The sequence below is a fragment of the Salminus brasiliensis genome, chromosome 1 (assembly GCF_030463535.1).
Source record: "Salminus brasiliensis chromosome 1, fSalBra1.hap2, whole genome shotgun sequence".
NCBI classification, from domain to species: Eukaryota; Metazoa; Chordata; class Actinopteri; order Characiformes; family Bryconidae; genus Salminus; species Salminus brasiliensis.
In genome coordinates, this window is record NC_132878.1 from 74,283,775 (window position 1) to 74,301,453 (window position 17,679).

Here is a 17,679-nt window from a genome sequence, read left to right on the forward strand (position 1 = left end):
TAACAGTCGTACATACCACACACTGAGCTGTATTGCAAAATGCAAAACACAGCAGCCTTTGTTAATAAGTTACAAACATTAACATTAACAATGCTGAAAATGTGAGGGTAAACAATACTGCTTAAAAGTTGAGTGTTAATGTGGTCACAGCATATGTTAACGTTGGTCTTTTCTAACTAATAAAAGGTTGGTGTTGTGCTGTAGTACCTTATCATTGCCTTAAATAGAAAACAAAATATATAGATTCTATTTACACTAAGTGTAAGTGTTCCCCAGAAGGATTTACACCTTTTTATGTAAAAACCGAATGCAGCCCGATGACCGAAGTGAAACAGTGACAAAGTAAACAGTGAAAAAAGTCTCAAAGATGGGCATAATAAGAAATAGAGTTTAAGAAGGATTTCACTTCTATGAAGATTAGGGCTCTGATTGGCTTAGCGGTCTAATATGCTACCACTATGGCTGGGGGTCGTGAGTTTGATTCCTGAGCAATGCCGTTATGCCATCAGCGACTGGAGTCCAAGAGAGCATATTTAGCTGTGCTCTGTCCGGGTGGGTAGATGGCGCTCTCTCCCCTCATCACGCATAAGCCATGGTGCGGTGGAGCTGGTGACCCGGTACTTTCCACTGAGCATGTTGACTGCCTTTCGATGCCGTATACATGTTAAGTCTTTACCCTCCTAGTGTCGCACCAATTTGGGAGAAAAATGGAAAAAGTCGATAAACAAACAAACTAAATAATATTTGTCTAATGAACCTAGAGAAATATACATGGATTTTGAGAAACTGACAAGAGAGCAGTAAAACTACCTAGACTACAGCTTTCTTTTCTCTATGACTTCTTTCACTCACATAAAAACACAACACACCAAATCTGATTCTTTTTTAAATCTTGTGTGACTCTATTAGTAATATTACTTTTAGTTTGCTCTTGGTCTTAGAGGTTTGGTCTGTGCTGTTTTTTCTCAGAGAGCAAAAGCAATCGACGGGATTTCAGGAGTTATGACAAAGCCTGGCAGATTCACCCCAAAAAACCCAAGAAATCAAAGAGTGACCTGGCGGTGTCCAATATATCCCCACCCTCACCTGAGTCTAAATCATGTGAGTAACATCTTCATATAAACCCTTACAGGACAAACACATACATTTAATATGTGAATAATCACATGTGCTTTTTTTAAGTAAAAAAAAAAGAAAAATCATCTTGGCATGTGGAAAAAAATCATTAATCAAATAATTTTTAAACACATGAAAAAATGTGCTTGAGCACTACTTGTCAACTAACACATTTTGTGGATTTTCTATGTAAAAATAAAAGTGAATAAATCCTCTGAACAAAAGAACATAAAAAAGTATTGCACATTTCAGAGAACAGATATTATTAACAAATTGAACAAAAAAAACAAGTACTAAGTAACTTAGTGTGCCATTATTTTTGCACACTGTGTCTGTGTTGTTTTGCTGTTGCAATGTTTTCAGCTATCCTACTGAACAGTAATGCTGCAGTTAGAATGTGCAGAAGTGTGTCTCTGTAATAAACAGAGAAGTTATTTACACTTCAGAAATCAAAAACAGGCATAATTTAACCAGGGGTGCCCAAACTTTTGCATAAGACAGTATTAGACATTTCTGTAAGCGAAAGCTCAGTATTAACACATCTCATGAGTAACTCTGGACCATTAGGCATGTACTGTTTCTTTGAAACTGATCTGAAATCAGCTGACGTGGTTTCTCCTGTCATGTTGAGTCTAACATTAAGGTTAGAACAAAGAAAGCTTCTCCTACATCAGCATAAAAGAGCATGAAACTTCTACCTGGAAACAGCCTGCAGATGTATCTGTTCTGGTGAGCGCTGAATGATGCATAGCTGCAGTGAAATATGTCACATTGGGCCAGAGAGAAAGACGTAAATAATTTAATATCATGCTCTGTCACTCTGCCAGTAGCTTCTATTTCAGACTAGGAGGAGGACGTTGCCTACTTTTAGAGGGGATGGCAGTGAGGTGCAGAGGATCTGTCTCATTCGACATTGTGGGCAGCTTTCTGTCTATATCTGTGGTAGATTCTTCTGTGTAGGTGGCTTTCAGTTAGACGTAAGGATCTTTTTCTGCTTCTATATCTCATTACGGCCCCCTTCCCACTCTTCCCCCACCCAATATATCAGTTTCCCACCACAGTAATTGGCTGACTGTGCCAGTTTTCTTTTCCATTTTTCAAGTTAGGTGAGCTCAGTTAAAATTGTCAGTCACTAGCATGATGGGCTTCCAGAGAAGTGGAAGTAGAATGGGTGTAGCATTACATGTTATGACATCATATTGCTCAAGACATCTGGATCAGCCAAATAGACTGCAGCATATACCGCAGTACTGCCTGTTAAAAATCTTACACCACATGAACTGTAATAAAAGATCAGCAAAGCCAGACCATGCTTGTGCTGAAAAGCTTGGCCAGCTTCGCTTTACCTCACAAATGAATATAGGAGCTATTACTAAGCTTGAAAGCAAGAAGCTAGCAAATTAGATTGAGACTTGTGCATCAGTCTTTGAGGGATGACGTAAAAGCAGTTTGTACATTTTGTGTTAAGCACCATTTTGGAGGTGTTCTGCCTGCAAGATTGGAGTCATTTATTATTATTTACTTTTTGTTTTCTTCCTTTACTGATGAAATTATACTATCCTGTTGTGTGTTGGGCTGGATTTCCATTTTTCAGGTAACTAACGCTACCATTATGTCTGTGTTGTTTTGGATTAGCCATGTAGACTTTAGTATAATGTCAGAAATTGGTTTGTTTCGCAACGATGACGTGTTCTTGTTTATTCATTTATTTATTTGAGTTAAACAGTGTTTCTGGTTTACTTTAGAATAGCATTTTAAGACTATATCATCATTGCAGCGTACATTTGTTATAATTTAGGCTGTAAATTTTTAATACTTTGCCTTAATTGGAGGAAAAAGTGAAGGCTGCTATGCTACAGATATTACATCCAGCATATCTTTGCTGTTAGGACTGCACTTTTACAAGAAACAAGGTAGTTGGTAATGTCCATAAGGTTAGAGGCAGCAATTCAGCTATTTACAGTCAGGTTGTTCAATATAGTTAATAAAACCGTCTCTGGCGTTCTTCTTGCATTTTCTTGGTGGTAGTTTGTGACTGTGTAGCAGTTTGTATAGTTTGTAAATAGATTTTAGATTTTTGAGCATTGCTGTGAGGATTTGATTACATTCAGCAATAAGAGCATTAGTGAGGTCGGGATGTTGGATAATCAACACCCCACCTCTTCCTCAACACCCCACCTCATCCTCAACTCCCTGACTCATCCCAAAAGTATTGGATGCAGCACCAATATAGAATACAGTTCCTCTGCTCTACAGCTCAATGCTGGACAACAATGCTGGCAACAATGGCTGCAACCTAAAGTAACCGGATGCATTTATTTAGAAGAGGTGTCCACAAACATTTGGACATATAGATGAAGATTTGCAGAGCATATTAGTGAGTGACTTGTGTATTAGCTTTTGAGTAGCATAATAGTTTGTGACTTATGTCTAGTATATTACACACAGCTGTGACTTGTGTAGTAGCTTCTGGCTAGCATATTAGACAGCAGCAATGACATATTCCCTCTAGGCTTTTTTTATTCAATGACGTGCCCACCCTAGAATTAATTTGAATGTCAGAAAATGCACTGCCCAAGGCTTTACAATGCAAAGTAGTGATATTTCTATTAAGATATTTTGATCTTGTATTCTAATCATTGTTTTCATTGTGTGTTTTATTTGTAGTCCATGTCAACCTGGCTTCAGAACTTTCAGTTAAAACTGCTGTACAGTTAAGCTGCATTTCGGCATGCACAGAATCTCTTACCTAATTAAATAATTATTAAATCAATTATTTCAACCTTGTGGTTACATAAAAAATAAAGACAGAAAGAAGCAAACCAGCAAGTGAATAAAATATGGTAAATTGAAAATAAATAAAATAAGAAAGAGGCTTCAACTGGGAAGGTTTAGCTTTTCTATGTTCATATTAATTAACATTATTTCAAAGTTATAAATATTTTAATGTTTTTAAGGGGCTATTTATGATGCCTATAACAACACGATTTATTAAAGCTACAGCAAAAACTGCCAATTTTTTTTTCTACCAAGAATGACCTAAAAAGCAAGATAGGGTAGGGTAGATGTGTTCTGGTTCTAGGTTTCTTTAAGCACTGATTCTGAAACTGCGTGATCGAGATAAGAGAATCCGCAGTCTGTTAAGTTATTCTTTCTGCAAAAGTGTTACACTGTGTGGTGGTAGCATGAAAACACATTTCTATAATGTGTTGTTCTAAAGTCTTGTGTTGTGTTTTATAGATTTAAATGTTATACTAAATTGAAAATTAAGAGCTTTTCATTTTGGTCTTGAGATGTTTCTAAATTGTTAGTAGACCATGGTGCTGCAGATATCACCAGAGGACCAAAGAGCTTTGCAACCTAAGCAGTCGCTGCCTCTCGTGCATGTAAATTAGTGAAGAAATCAATTCTCCTCATGCTGTACTGACAGCATTAGCGTCAAGCTAATGTCAAACCAGGTAAATTATGGATTTTCTTTTAGAACTAAACTCCCAGCTTTTTTTAAAATCCTCACTGCGTCCGCTATACCAGAAACTGGTGTCAGAGCACCATAGATCTTCTTGTATGATTCATTATTAATCAGTTTGAGTGAGCAAGCATGTATAATAGCATGCAGGCTTTAGCTACATAGCTTACACAGTGAGGTTAATTGATGAAGGCCTTCCATAAGATGACTGGTGGGCCTGGTGTTTTGACATGCAGCTGTGAAACTGCCCCCAATGTCCTTTTTCTGTGTGAAATCCAAAGCAGTATAAGTGGGAAAGGCAATGAGAAATGCTATCTGTGGTGTTCCTGGCAGCTTAGTTCCTGCCTGCTGTTGTTGCTGTGTTGAAATGTGACATTCAGAGCAAATTGCATAGGCTGGCCGAATGTGTTAGGAGCATTGTTCTTGAAAGCCCTAGTCAAGACAAGCCAGGAAAGTTTGTAAAACTAGCAAAATCTGAACCTGAAAACTTGTGTCTACCAATTAAAGCATTAGCAAGTGCATTTTCGCTTGACATCCTTTTCTGCACTTTTTAAATTATTCAAAATCTGTCCGTTATGCATTTCCACCTGAAATGTTCACTCACTGAGATATTGCTTGTGACAGATGTCCTGCGTTAAAGTTTATATTCCCCTCGGACACGCATGTGGGCCAAAAGTAAAGGCAGGGAAGGTAAAGTGGGCACTCTCCCAGCAGAGTGCATGAGTGATGACCATTAAAGCTGGACCGCTTCCACTGCTTAATTACGCTGAATCACAGGCACCCTGAGCCAAGTCGCATCAAACTCCGAAATAAGAGAGACACAAGGACTTCCCTCGAAGCTGCTCAGTGAGGCAGGAGGAACATGCTGAATACATGCTTGGTGATGAGTAAGTGAGTAAGAGTTTTTAGTCATGTAGGTCACATACAGAGAGTGGATGTTGAGGATTTTTAAGTGCGCCTAGTTGTTCCTTGAACCACATGGGGTTGATATTTACTGTTCTCTCATAAAATCTCTCTTTTTTCCCAATTTGCTTCTAATATTCGTCAGGGTTGGCCATTTGCCAGCCACTGCAGGTCTTTCAACCACACGCTGAGCCAAATTTATAAAACGCACCCCCAAATGTGACAAGAGGAGCGAACAGCGTTGCAGTGTCACGTTAGTGATTCATAACTGAACAGCATTGCAATCTGCTACAATACAAGTTCTAAGTATTAAGCAAAATGAATATCATATAACATGTTGATTTTAATGGGCTGTCACTAAGGTCATGTGTAAAAAAAAAAAACATAGTAGAGGAGAGAGGACTACACTAAGCACTAAAATTGAATGATTGAATCAAAATACATGTTTATTTTATATAATAATTTCCTTCTTTAAATTTGAAATAATACATGTAAAATTAGTCAGTGTTATCTAGGTATATACAGCTAAGCCCATTGATTGGGTATTCACTTTTAGAAATGAAGGACTGACCTATTAAAATAAACATCAACACATTTAGGAAGTCATAGCGGAATCAACTAATTCCCATATACTGAACTCCTGGAAGCACTATACACATCATTGATTGTGAATGCGAGCAGCAGCCTAATCAGGATTCAGTCAGTGACAGGACTCTTCACTGAAAGAGACAATGTAAAACTGCAACACACACAGTAAAAAGGTCATGTCTGTTACAAGATTGCTAAAAAATCATTATATTAAGAGCTAGCTACATCTGTCCTCACTACGTTTGACGTTTTAGTGTTTGTCTATATCAGCTCTGTCTGTCCTCTCATGTCAGTGTATGTATATGTCTGTTCTAGGTCTGTCTGTCTTGTCTATGACTGTTAATCTAAGGCTGTTTATGTAGTTTGAGTTCACTTCGGGTGCTAATTTTGTTAACGTGGATGGTGGGAGGAAAGCTTTGGGGATCTAAAGGGGTGAAGCTGCACAACTACTTGATATGATATCCATACTGCTATGGGTTACGAAGGGTATAACAGAAAGAAAAAAGGAAAGATGTGTATGTATGTCTTTGCATTTGTGTAAGTATATGTACAGTATGTGTATATATATATATGTATGTATGTAAGAAGGTACGTGTAGCTGTATATAAATGTGCATATAAGAAGATCTGGCCCCTGGAAGGGGGTATGGTGGTGTGGCCAATGGACAGTGGTCTGGGATAAAATTAAATTCAAATTAAATACACGTCATGCTTTGAAATGTCTAGCAGAAATTAGCTTTATCATACAGAGGGATGTTTTCCTCTTTTTTGATGATCTAGGCCTACACTGAATTCACAATTTTTTGAGTTTATCCTTCCAAATCACCTGGATGGCCATGTACTAGTGTGGAATGAGACAAGAAGTGGCCAGGTAATCCGCTAAATTGAGACATTTGTGACTTGTCACAGCAATGCTTATTCATCTCTGTGCCCCTAAACCCAGACTATGTTCTTGGACATCAGAGAGGAAACCTGATTTGTTTTGACCGTGAATAGAAAGCATTGCAGTTGACATGTAAGACCTGAAAAGTCTTCCACTGCTGTGGATTGCTGTTGTTTTTGCTTTTAGCTCTCAGAGCACTACTAGTTTTCTCTCATCCCCTGTCCCACTTGGGCCCTACTTCATTTCTTTTAGTCAGCCTTTTGTCATAGACTGAATAGCTAGCATTGCACAAAAGAAAACCTTACACCTATTGAATTTACAGATGGCTATACTGGGTAGCAATGCTGGGTATGTAAAATGAGTCTAAACATTCTAAAAAGTCTCTAAAGGCATTTAGACCTGTCAGTCAGTTGTGCAGTGGAGGCGTTGATGTGTTAGAAGTAACTGTGTTTATCTGATTTCTCTGCAGTGCCTCGTTCAATAGAGCGCCCCTCCTGGGACTGGAGGTCTGAGAGCCGAGACTTTGACGAGCTCAACCACATCCTGCAGGAGAGCAAGAAGCTGGGCAAGGCACTGGAGAACCTGTCCCGAAGTTAGTGATCCAAAACACAGTGTTCATATAATGGTTTTCACTTTTTTAGCTGAGTGGAACTTGATGCTGCTGTCGCACAAACCTTAGTCTTCATTTACATTACCAGCTAAAGTTCTGGTGTATCAGTTCAGCTAAATTTCTGGTGTATCAGTTCAGCTGGTGTATTGCTGTCTTGGCAAGGGAGATAGCAACACAGGTGCGTCACTGACTGAAAACAGCCTATGCAGATGTCAACAGTCAGACGTTCATTGCTATCTTGGTAGTGAATAAACAGGCGCATGCCCAACGTGCGTACACCCCCGCTTGTTGTGCACACATGGACACACAGCAGTGCACAAACCCATAGCGCATGCCAGATGGCAGCTATGCTAACTTTTACATCAACAATAGACAGAATACAAGATAAAATAACATTATTCTGAATGTAAGGCGTTCCACTGCTTCAGCAAGCCCTCCCAGGCCAAGCGCGATGGCAGGTCTAAATCAAGCTGCGCGGTGTGCGGTTGGCGGCTCGCCTAAAGAACTAAAATCCCATTGGATTATGCAGTGACCAAAGTTTTAAACAAATCAAAAAAATGTTTTAATTTTAGAATCTTCCTAGTATGTACCGCCTTAATTTTAAGGTAACTTTTTTCTATTAGAGAGAAGAAAAATCTACTTTAAGGTAAATGCAGTGGATACTTGGAAGAATGTGATATTCTTATAGTAACAACACATTCATAAGGAAAAATCAATAATTGTATCCAGGTGCTGCATAATCTACTAGTGAGACTAGATCTAGGAGGTGGGAGGAATGTGGTGCATTACATGACTGTGCTGTAGTGGGGTCTTGATTAGTGCTGACTGTTGTTTTCTTTGTTTTTATTTTAACCTCCCTAATTTAGTCCTTTCCAATTCTCACTCAATAGACACATCTCCTCTATCACGTAATACCCCCAGTGCTCGGTGAAGGCTAATGTGTGCTTTCTCAAAGACAGGTGAAGCCAGCCAATCTATTAGTTTCATCAGTTAACAGATGCCTGCAGGGCCTAGCATCACACTGAGTGTAGCATTACACTGAGTGATGGGAGGAGTGTGAGGGATACCCCACTTACCCAGAGAGAGGCAGGCCATTTGTTTACTCTAGGACTCCTGGTCATGGATAACTGTGGCACCGTAGTGATTGAACCTGTGATCTACTGATGATATTAGATATCGGTTAATGCAATGCTATTGTTCTTCATAATACATGGTCACATTTTCTCATCAGGCATTAGAATGTTTGAAGTGTTGTTACACCCCTGCTGAACACTAGTCCATTAATATATATATATATATATATATATATATATATATATATATATTTATTAATGGACTAGTGTTCAGCAGGGGTGTAACAACACTTTACACATGTAAATAGTACTGCTAGTGTATGTATATATATATATATATATATATATATATATATATATGTATATATATATATATATATATATACACACATACACTAGCTGTACTATTTACATGTGTTTTAAAGCATTTGAGCATTAAACATTTAAAAAATGGGAATTATAAAATCACAAAAAGCATAAACTGAAGTGGGTGTATCCTCACTTTGGACTATATATGTATATGCACTGAAAAAAATCCATTTCCATTACAGGTATCGCCTTATCTGACGACCTCGACCAGGTAAGTCGAGGCTAAATTCTTCAACCGTGCCCAAAAAAAATGCAGATATTTATTGAACACATCTGTTAAATCGCAGCTAATCCCATCATCATGCTTCTTTATTCTCCAAGGCATCATAACCCAAGGCCCTGTTTCTGAAATGAGTTGTAGGCATTTGGAGAAAGAGCAAGGGCTCAAAGTCATAGTCGCATTACCATCTTACGCTGAGCTTTGTGTTACGCTGGCTTTGGGGAGCCATGCTTGGAATCTTTATGAGCGCAGCATGTCTGGGTGTAGTGCGGATTAGGGTTTGAAATCAGCATCAGCCTGTGTGCGTCTGTGAATGCAGCAGAGACTGCTGTACGATAGCTCCGAGCCAATTGGGCTGTGTGCCCAGTCTGCAGTGTGGCCTCTCGGGCAAATACTAAAGAATGTGAGTCTTTGAAGCAAATGAATTGTCATTCAGTTCATTTCAGCAACTGTTAGCCTGCTCTGTGTTTATCTCGAATAAGTGCATGGTGTAGTCATTGATAGACATGATCGAAGGCATGATGCAAATACTGAAACCTCCACATGCCTTTTGAGGAGATATCAAAGTGTGCTTAGAGCAGGCTAGCGGCACAGACAGTGAAATGTGAGACAGTAACAGTAAATCAATGTTGGGATGTCGCGATTTTAGATCTTGAATGGGGCCTGAGTCTCTGAATTTGACTCTGTATTTTAAAGCAAGGTGTCTTGCTTGTGTTTCATACAGTACTGTGCAAAGGTCTGAGGAACATGCATTGAATAAACACTTATAAATATTACTATATTAGAAACTAAGCAGAATTTCGTACAATAAGACTGTCATTTTTAAATTTCTGAATGATATCTTGTCCCTTCCTCAATATTTCTAGGAACACACTACCTCATTAACCTGACTTATAACTCCCTCCCTCACTCACATTTAGCATGCTGAGGATTCCCCTCAAGGGGGTGCAATTAGTACGCTGCATCAGTGACACTGTGTGTCCTTTTTAAGGTTGCTCTGCCCAAACGTCATGAAGGGTGGTAAAGTAGTTGTTCTGTTGTGACCTAAAAATGACTGAAGGGTACTCCTTTGCCAATTGGTAATATCCTACCCCAGAGCAGGCAGCAAAAGTCATGGCAACGTAGTCTAAGAAAAAGTAGTTCACCGCCATAAGACAGGTAATCTTGGGTTAAATCAAACTTTACACATAGTTTGTGTGCTAAGAAAGAAATCCTGCTTTAGCCCCACTTCTGGGAAACTAACTAAAAACAATGGGCTTGCATTGAGAACAGGGTTGGAAATGGATACGGTTTACTGTTCACTATGATTGAACTGTTTTTCAGAGCAAAGAAATCAGTCATATCTAGCTTCAGTTTTGCAGGCTAGCCAAGTACAAAGTCTCAAAATGGCTGAGGAGGTTGTGATGATTTCTGCTCATTCAAAGGGGTTAAGATTAGCTCCTTTAGTGGTGGCTCAGCGGTTAGAGCTGCGAGCTATTGATGATAGGGTTGTGGGTTTGATATGCGGGCTTGGCAAGTTGCCACTATTGGGCCCTTGAGCAAGGCTGGCTGACCACCGCTCTGGGTGTGTGTGTGTGTTCACTAGCACAGGTCAATGCAGAGGACACATTTCGCTGTACAGTGACAAATAAGTGCACCTTTACCTTTTTTTTTACTTTACATCACATTAGTTAGTCAGCTAGCTAACACACAACAACATTGATCTTCAGTTAGTAGCTACAGCAGGGCAGCTCACCCCTAGTCCTGGAGAGCTAGTATCCAGAGCAGATTGAACAGATGTCTTTGATTAAACACATTTGATTTCAACTCATCCATTAATCAGAATAGAGAATTTAACCGTACAGTAATGTTAGATAACTCACAAACATTTAGATTGTTCAGTAGCTAGCTAGCTAATTTCCACTCTTTACATGACTGTTTTTTGGGTTGCAGTTAGATGTCCCTTAAATAAACGCTTTCTGCCCATAGAAATAGCTTTAAATACGACTTTCTCAAAAAAGACTCTCATACACTGAAGTACAGTTCTTGCTTCCTTTATCATATCTGCATTCTGACTCTGTCTATCTCTCTTTTTGATCCTGTGGCCTGTGGGTGGTGCTCTGTCAGGACCCACGAGTCTATAACTCTGTGCTGAGACCTCGTGTGGTGGGGGAGTGGGTTGGGCGCGATGAGGTTGATTCAGACCCTTTGGCGGCAGAGATGCTACAGCCCCCAGTCCCTCGCACCAAAACCGAGGGATGCTGGAGCAGCAGAGAGAACAGCCCTGCTGGAAGGTGAGTGTGGCGATGTTATGTTATGTATAAATGCGTTTTTAAAAAGCCTCTCTGTACTATATGACTTAAATAGGCCCCTGATCTTCATTGTGTTCTTTAAAATAAATGTAACATGCGTCATATCGGGGAACCAGTAGTGATTCTTAAATCAATTTGCCTATGTGACAGGTGGAGCTCATAAACTGAGTTAATGCTAGGGGTTTCAAATAAAATTACCAGTGAGTAGAAGGACAATATATGGGGCTTCTAATAAAGTGACCAGTAAGTGAAGGACAGTGTATAGGGTTTCTAATAAAGTGACCAGTGAGTGAAAGGACAGTGTATGGGGTTTCTAATAAAGTGACCAGTGAGTGGAAGTACAGTGTATGGGGTTTCTAATAAAGTGACCAGTGAGTGAAGGACAGTGTATAGGGTTTCTAATAAAGTGACCAGTAAGTGAAGGACAGTGTATAGGGTTTCTAATAAAGTGACCAGTGAGTGAAAGGACAGTGTATGGGGTTTCTAATAAAGTGACCAGTGAGTGAAAGGACAGTGTATGGGGTTTCTAATAAAGTGACCAGTGAGTGGAAGTACAGTGTATGGGGTTTCTAATAAAGTGACCAGTGAGTGGAAGTACAGTGTATGGGGTTTCTAATAAAGTGACCAGTAAGTGAAGGACAGTGTATAGGGTTTCTAATAAAGTGACCAGTGAGTGAAAGGACAGTGTATGGGGTTTCTAATAAAGTGACCAGTGAGTGAAAGGACAGTGTATGGGGTTTCTAATAAAGTGACCAGTGAGTGGAAGTACAGTGTATGGGGTTTCTAATAAAGTGACCAGTGAGTGGAAGTACAGTGTATGGGGTTTCTACTTAAGTGGCCAGTGAGTAGAAGGACAATATATGGGGTTTCTAATTAAGTGACCAGTGAGTGGAAGGACAGTATATGGGATTTCTAATAAAGTGGCCAGTCAGTGGAAGCACTGAACAAATCACACAAGCTTTTTAAAGGGAATCCCACCTTTATAATGGTACCTGAATAACATTTACAGTTTTAAGAAAAGCATGGTAACCCCCTGTGACCTCCTCCAGATGTTGTTTAGGTGATTTTGTAAGCACTAAGCGCTGTCTGCTGAGAATGCAGCTAATTAAAGTGGATCAGATATTAAATCATAAATCATATGCCAGGCAAACAGCAGTGTCTCCATTCAATTAGCTTATTTGCTCGCTTGATTACAGAGGAATTTCATAGCCTGAGGGGTTCATATTGCGGACGTCCCAGTACACACATCACCACAGGCCTGGCTTTACGTGTTCATTAGCCAGAGGAGAAGCTCCAGCCTGCTATAATTCTTTTAGTTAGGTGTTCAGCACACGTCCAGAGTAGCAGACGTAGCATCAGATTATCCCAATACGAAGATGTCCTGCAGGTATTGTTTTATCATTGAGGCTAAAAGTCAGCAGGACTGTGTGGAAGTTCTTCATTTTTTAGCAACGGGGGAATAAACACATTTTACAGATGACACAGGGGCCTCAACAACCAAATCTAACGTCTGAAATCAGGAGTTTCAGTGTTCAGTAAATCACCTATTACCATTTATTACAGCTTCCAGTCTTTTCAGAAGACTCACTTTTAGTGTTTCCACCAAAAATCTGCAGGAGAATTTTCCACACCTCCAAAATTCAGTCTTACAAGCCGAAATCTTGCCAAATACATTTAATGATGTTGAGGTCTAGACCATGATGGGGTGATCAGTCCTGGAACAGCAGCAGCTTCAGTAACTTGATTTGTCTGTTTGCTTTTCTTAGTAAGAGTTTCTCGGTCATAGTTGTATTCTCAAAGCAGAAGGAAGAAAACAAATGCCTCTGGATTGTTGTTTCAGATGTGAAGCAAGAGTGAAGCCTTGAATTTTCTCTCTCTCTCTCTCTCTCTCTCTCTCTCTCTCTCTCTCTCTCTCACTCACTCTCACTCACTTTTCAGATGAAAGTTTTAAGTTCTAAGTTAAGTTTAAGTTTTATCTGGATTGTCTTATTATGATTATTTTAGATGTGTAAAAACCCAGTTAGTAGTCTAAATCAATATAGAAGTATTATGTGGAATAGTGACTCTGTAAGTCAGTGATATTATAGCTCAAAACCAGCTTAGCTATGAAGTGACTGAATTTTTTAATTTGAACTCTTCTCACTAGTTTCTCATTGGTTTTCCTGAAAATCTGAAATCTGTGATCTGGGGTTTGCTTCATGGCTGTGGCTGTGAGTGGGGTGCTTGGCTCATATTGTCACGAGACTGCCGCAACTTATTGCCTGCATGGCTAAAAACCTTCTCTATGAGAACGGCTCATTGTTTGCAGGTTTGCAGGAGAAGCAGTTAAAGGATGAATCTAGGTTCTACCATTTCGCAAAAATGCGAGCAGAAAAGTAATGTTTGAAATTGTGCAAACGATCCACAGTTTGTATGGAATTCTTCTGTGTGAGCCCCTCCCCCAAACAAGCTCAGATTTGGCCCTCAGATTTTGGGACAAAACATTAAAAAAAGTGTGAAAACACCCCTTAATCTAGATTAACTGATGTAAGATGTAATGCAGCTGTGTGAAAACACAAACTCAGTAGATATACAATGCGCAAGATTAAATTCAGTAAATAGTAGGAACACCTAATGCAACAAATTCACCAGTGCGTTTGTACAAAAGCTGTGGAATCTTACTGTGGAAACAGATTCTGATAGTATGTGCTTCTCAGAGAGTTTTGAAACCTTATTGCAGCTGGGAGAATGTTTACGTTTTAGGTGTTGATGATGTGGCCAATCACTAAGCAGTAAAGATGCTGAATCAACATGACAGAATGAGCTTAAACAGAAAGTAAAAAGTAGCTGTACCATTCATTTCCTCATTAATACAGATTAATATGATTCATATGAGTAACAGTATAGATGTAGATGTAGCCAGTTAGTGACAGCACCTTTTAAAACTACTGTCTGCATTTTAAAGTTCCATTGTCTTGTCTCATCGGATGAATGTGAACTGGACTAATGGCCTCCCAGCGAGGTTCTTCTTGGCTGTCAGTCTTTGAGTGGAGATGAAAGACGCCTGAGGACACCTGAGGGAGAATGCACAGGGGCTGCTGGGAAATTAGAAGAAGGTAGAGGTGTATACCAGTGACGGATTACAAGGATGATGAAATTCCGTGAGGGAATGTTCACACAGGCCTGTAAGACACTACAGAACAGAACACGTTCCGCTGTGTTCCCTTTACCCAAACTTACTCCTTTGTGTCTTCTTTTTTTAGCCGGATAAATAGAATGACTCCAATAACTGTGAAGAGGAGCTGTGCAAATCACATAAATCACATGCAGCCAACCCCAGAGCTGTTTGCACCAAAAAGACTGGGTATCTCTAAAATTCAAAATCGCTCTTAACTTTCTATATGATTGAGTAAAGAGAAGTGAAGAGAGAAAACTTTGTTATTGTTCCTAATCTCCAGGTGCTCCATTGTTATCTATGACAATTTCCTGTTTCCTTGGGGTTACACTCATATAAGATGGTCCCTTTATCATCCAAAAACATTGGTAAAACCAAAGACCTATCAATTCCAATGAGAAAAGATCCTAGAGATGCTGTACAGATTAGGAGTCAGTTACAATGAATTGGTTGTTAATTACTTACTTGGTACCTAATTACTTAAATTACTTCATTTATTTTTTCAAATGTCATAATTCACGATCAGATACCACCTTCATTAGCTGTTAAATGAAAGAAATTTGTCTAAGATCAAGCCACAGAATGCAGTGCCTGAACATAACGCATTCCACTAAATACCAAGAGATTTAACCTAAAAAACTTGAATGCTGAATGCTGAAACTAGGATGTGGGGGGATTTTTTTAGCAAGACAGTGACCCCAAACACACATCAGAGTCCACATAGAAATGGTTGTAATAACACAGAATCAAAACTTTTTATGACAGATTATGAAATCTGTTTATGTCACACTCTGATTTACAAGTGAAGAAAATAAATGAATTTAAATGTTCTGCATGGAGAAGATGTCCCGTATACCTTAACAAGTGTTCTTCAGCCTTATTAAGCTTCAGAAAAAAGTGGCTCAGAGCTCTTGTTGTCACCATGGGATATCTTATCCAATATTATTAATGTGGTGCAGATATTCTTAAAAAAACAGTTTTAAAAGATCCAACACAAAAACAGTTTGCAGTAAGAAATTGCTGATGTGTGATTAAATTAAAGTCCAATACATGTAAATCTTTACATATATTGTAAATCTGAATCCCACCAACTGGTAAAGCTGGGCATGTATGCCATAATCTTGGACCTTGATTTTAGCCACTTGTGGCCATTAAAGCCATGCTATAATTGCTTAGATTATTTCAAATCTCTAACTACTAAATACACCAGCACAGCTTACACATAAAGAGCCATTGGCTGCTAATAATGTGAGGAATACAGTAAATATGTGATACAGTATATGATGCTCTCTCCATATGATTTGACAGTTTGAGGTATTTACTTAAAACAAGAACACTCCAGCATCTGTCATCGTAATCTCCATCTCCATCTGCATCTGTATTGTACAATCAACAGTGCTGGGGTAGTATGAGTTCAATCCCTGATGATGCCACAGCCATCCATGGCCAGAAGTAGATAAGATGGCCTTCCTTATCCCCCATCTCTCAGTGTGATGCTAGCCAGTGCAGGAGTGCATTTAGTATTCTCCTTCATGTGTGTTCCTTCACTCTAATGACAAAGTATTGGGTGAAAATTGCTATGATTAAATTGGGGAGATAATTACGTAACATCCCCAGAAATAGTGGTATTGGCTGGTTACTCAAAAAGTAATAATCTCAAACTGTATTGGGATTAATTTGCATATTACGTGCTGGAAATCCTTTTCATCTTGATTTTTATTTTTTCCCTACTTTCTACTCTCTACATCCTATACACATTTGTGCCAGCTGGACACTACTGTGTAAAAAATATACTATACTAAGAAATCTATACTATCACAAGGAAAACCTTAACAAAAGAAATAAAGCAGAAGCAAGGGTTACAGAGCTGTTCCTGAATAAAAAGTGAGAAATGTGACTGGGGAGGTTGGGCTCTTCAGCATGGTGATCGTTATTTATCCGTTTCATTTCGGTATAGGTAGATGTTTCGACATATTGCTTCTTGCATTTACAGCACCCTTGCTGTACTGCACATATTCAGAATCTATACAGCTCTGATATAGCACACACACAAGTTTACAATAACAGGTATAGATCCATATTCAGTTGGTAATATATACATACAGTTTAAGCATATATGCATAATCATATGTGCATTAAGTTGATTCATTGAGTTGTCATTATTCTATATAGCACCATTACCTTTTTTAAGAGTAAGATAAGATAAGATAATCCTTTATTAGTCCCACAGTGGGGAAATTCTCATTGTCACAGCAGAAAGGGATAGCAAGACACTCAGTTACAAAAAAATGTAGATAAATTTGCACTATAAACACAATATAAATAAGAAGTAAAAAAGCAAAAACAATATTATTTACAGATGATTGCAAATGATTCTTAATTGCACATGTGTGTGGGGGGGATATTGCACATAGTATTTTTACATTGAGGGACCTCTGTTCCCTGAACATGTGTGTGTAGTTTAAGTGTGTGTTCATGTGGTACGCCGGGAGTGCTTCACAGACAGTAATTTCAACCTGCCTGTTGGCTTCTATTGAATGTACAGTTGGGGGTTTCCTCCTTTGAAGGCTGCATTTGAGGACTGCGTCACAGTGGCTCGACTAGGTTGTCCCATTTTAATGGCTCATTCATATATGGCCGAGAAATGTGTTCTTTTCCAAGGCAATGACGGATTGATCCAACGGGTGGATCCTTTGGCAGCCAACATATCCCGAGATTTATTTTCGGTTGCTAGATGTCTGGAGCGTGGTTTCATGATGCACTGGTAAGGGAGGGAACAGCAGTGCAGTGATGCAAACAGGAAATCTGCTGTAGAGCAGATTGTCCCATTTCGGTTCGGCCTTCCTGGTCTATGCAGTGTTTGAAGGCTACACCTACTTATACCGCACCCTTCCAAGGATGCAGCCCTTGAACTGAGACACAGCTTATCTTTTCTCATCTGCCCACTGGCTTCTGTCATAAGTCATGTTTTAAGCCAACTGGTTTACTGCTCTTTAACTAAGTGCAG

General features: G+C 39.2%; 1 protein-coding gene across 1 annotated transcript in view; it reads left to right on the forward strand.

Moving 5' to 3' along the window:
• Positions 1-17,679, forward strand: part of c1h8orf34 (chromosome 1 C8orf34 homolog) — a 131,055-nt gene that overhangs the window by 23,110 nt on the left and 90,266 nt on the right. Inside the window, exons 3-6 of the mRNA XM_072657527.1 lie at positions 970-1,101; positions 7,425-7,547; positions 9,190-9,218; positions 11,334-11,500. Of these exons, the coding sequence (XP_072513628.1) occupies positions 970-1,101; positions 7,425-7,547; positions 9,190-9,218; positions 11,334-11,500 (451 nt within the window). The remainder of the gene's footprint in view (positions 1-969; positions 1,102-7,424; positions 7,548-9,189; positions 9,219-11,333; positions 11,501-17,679) is intronic.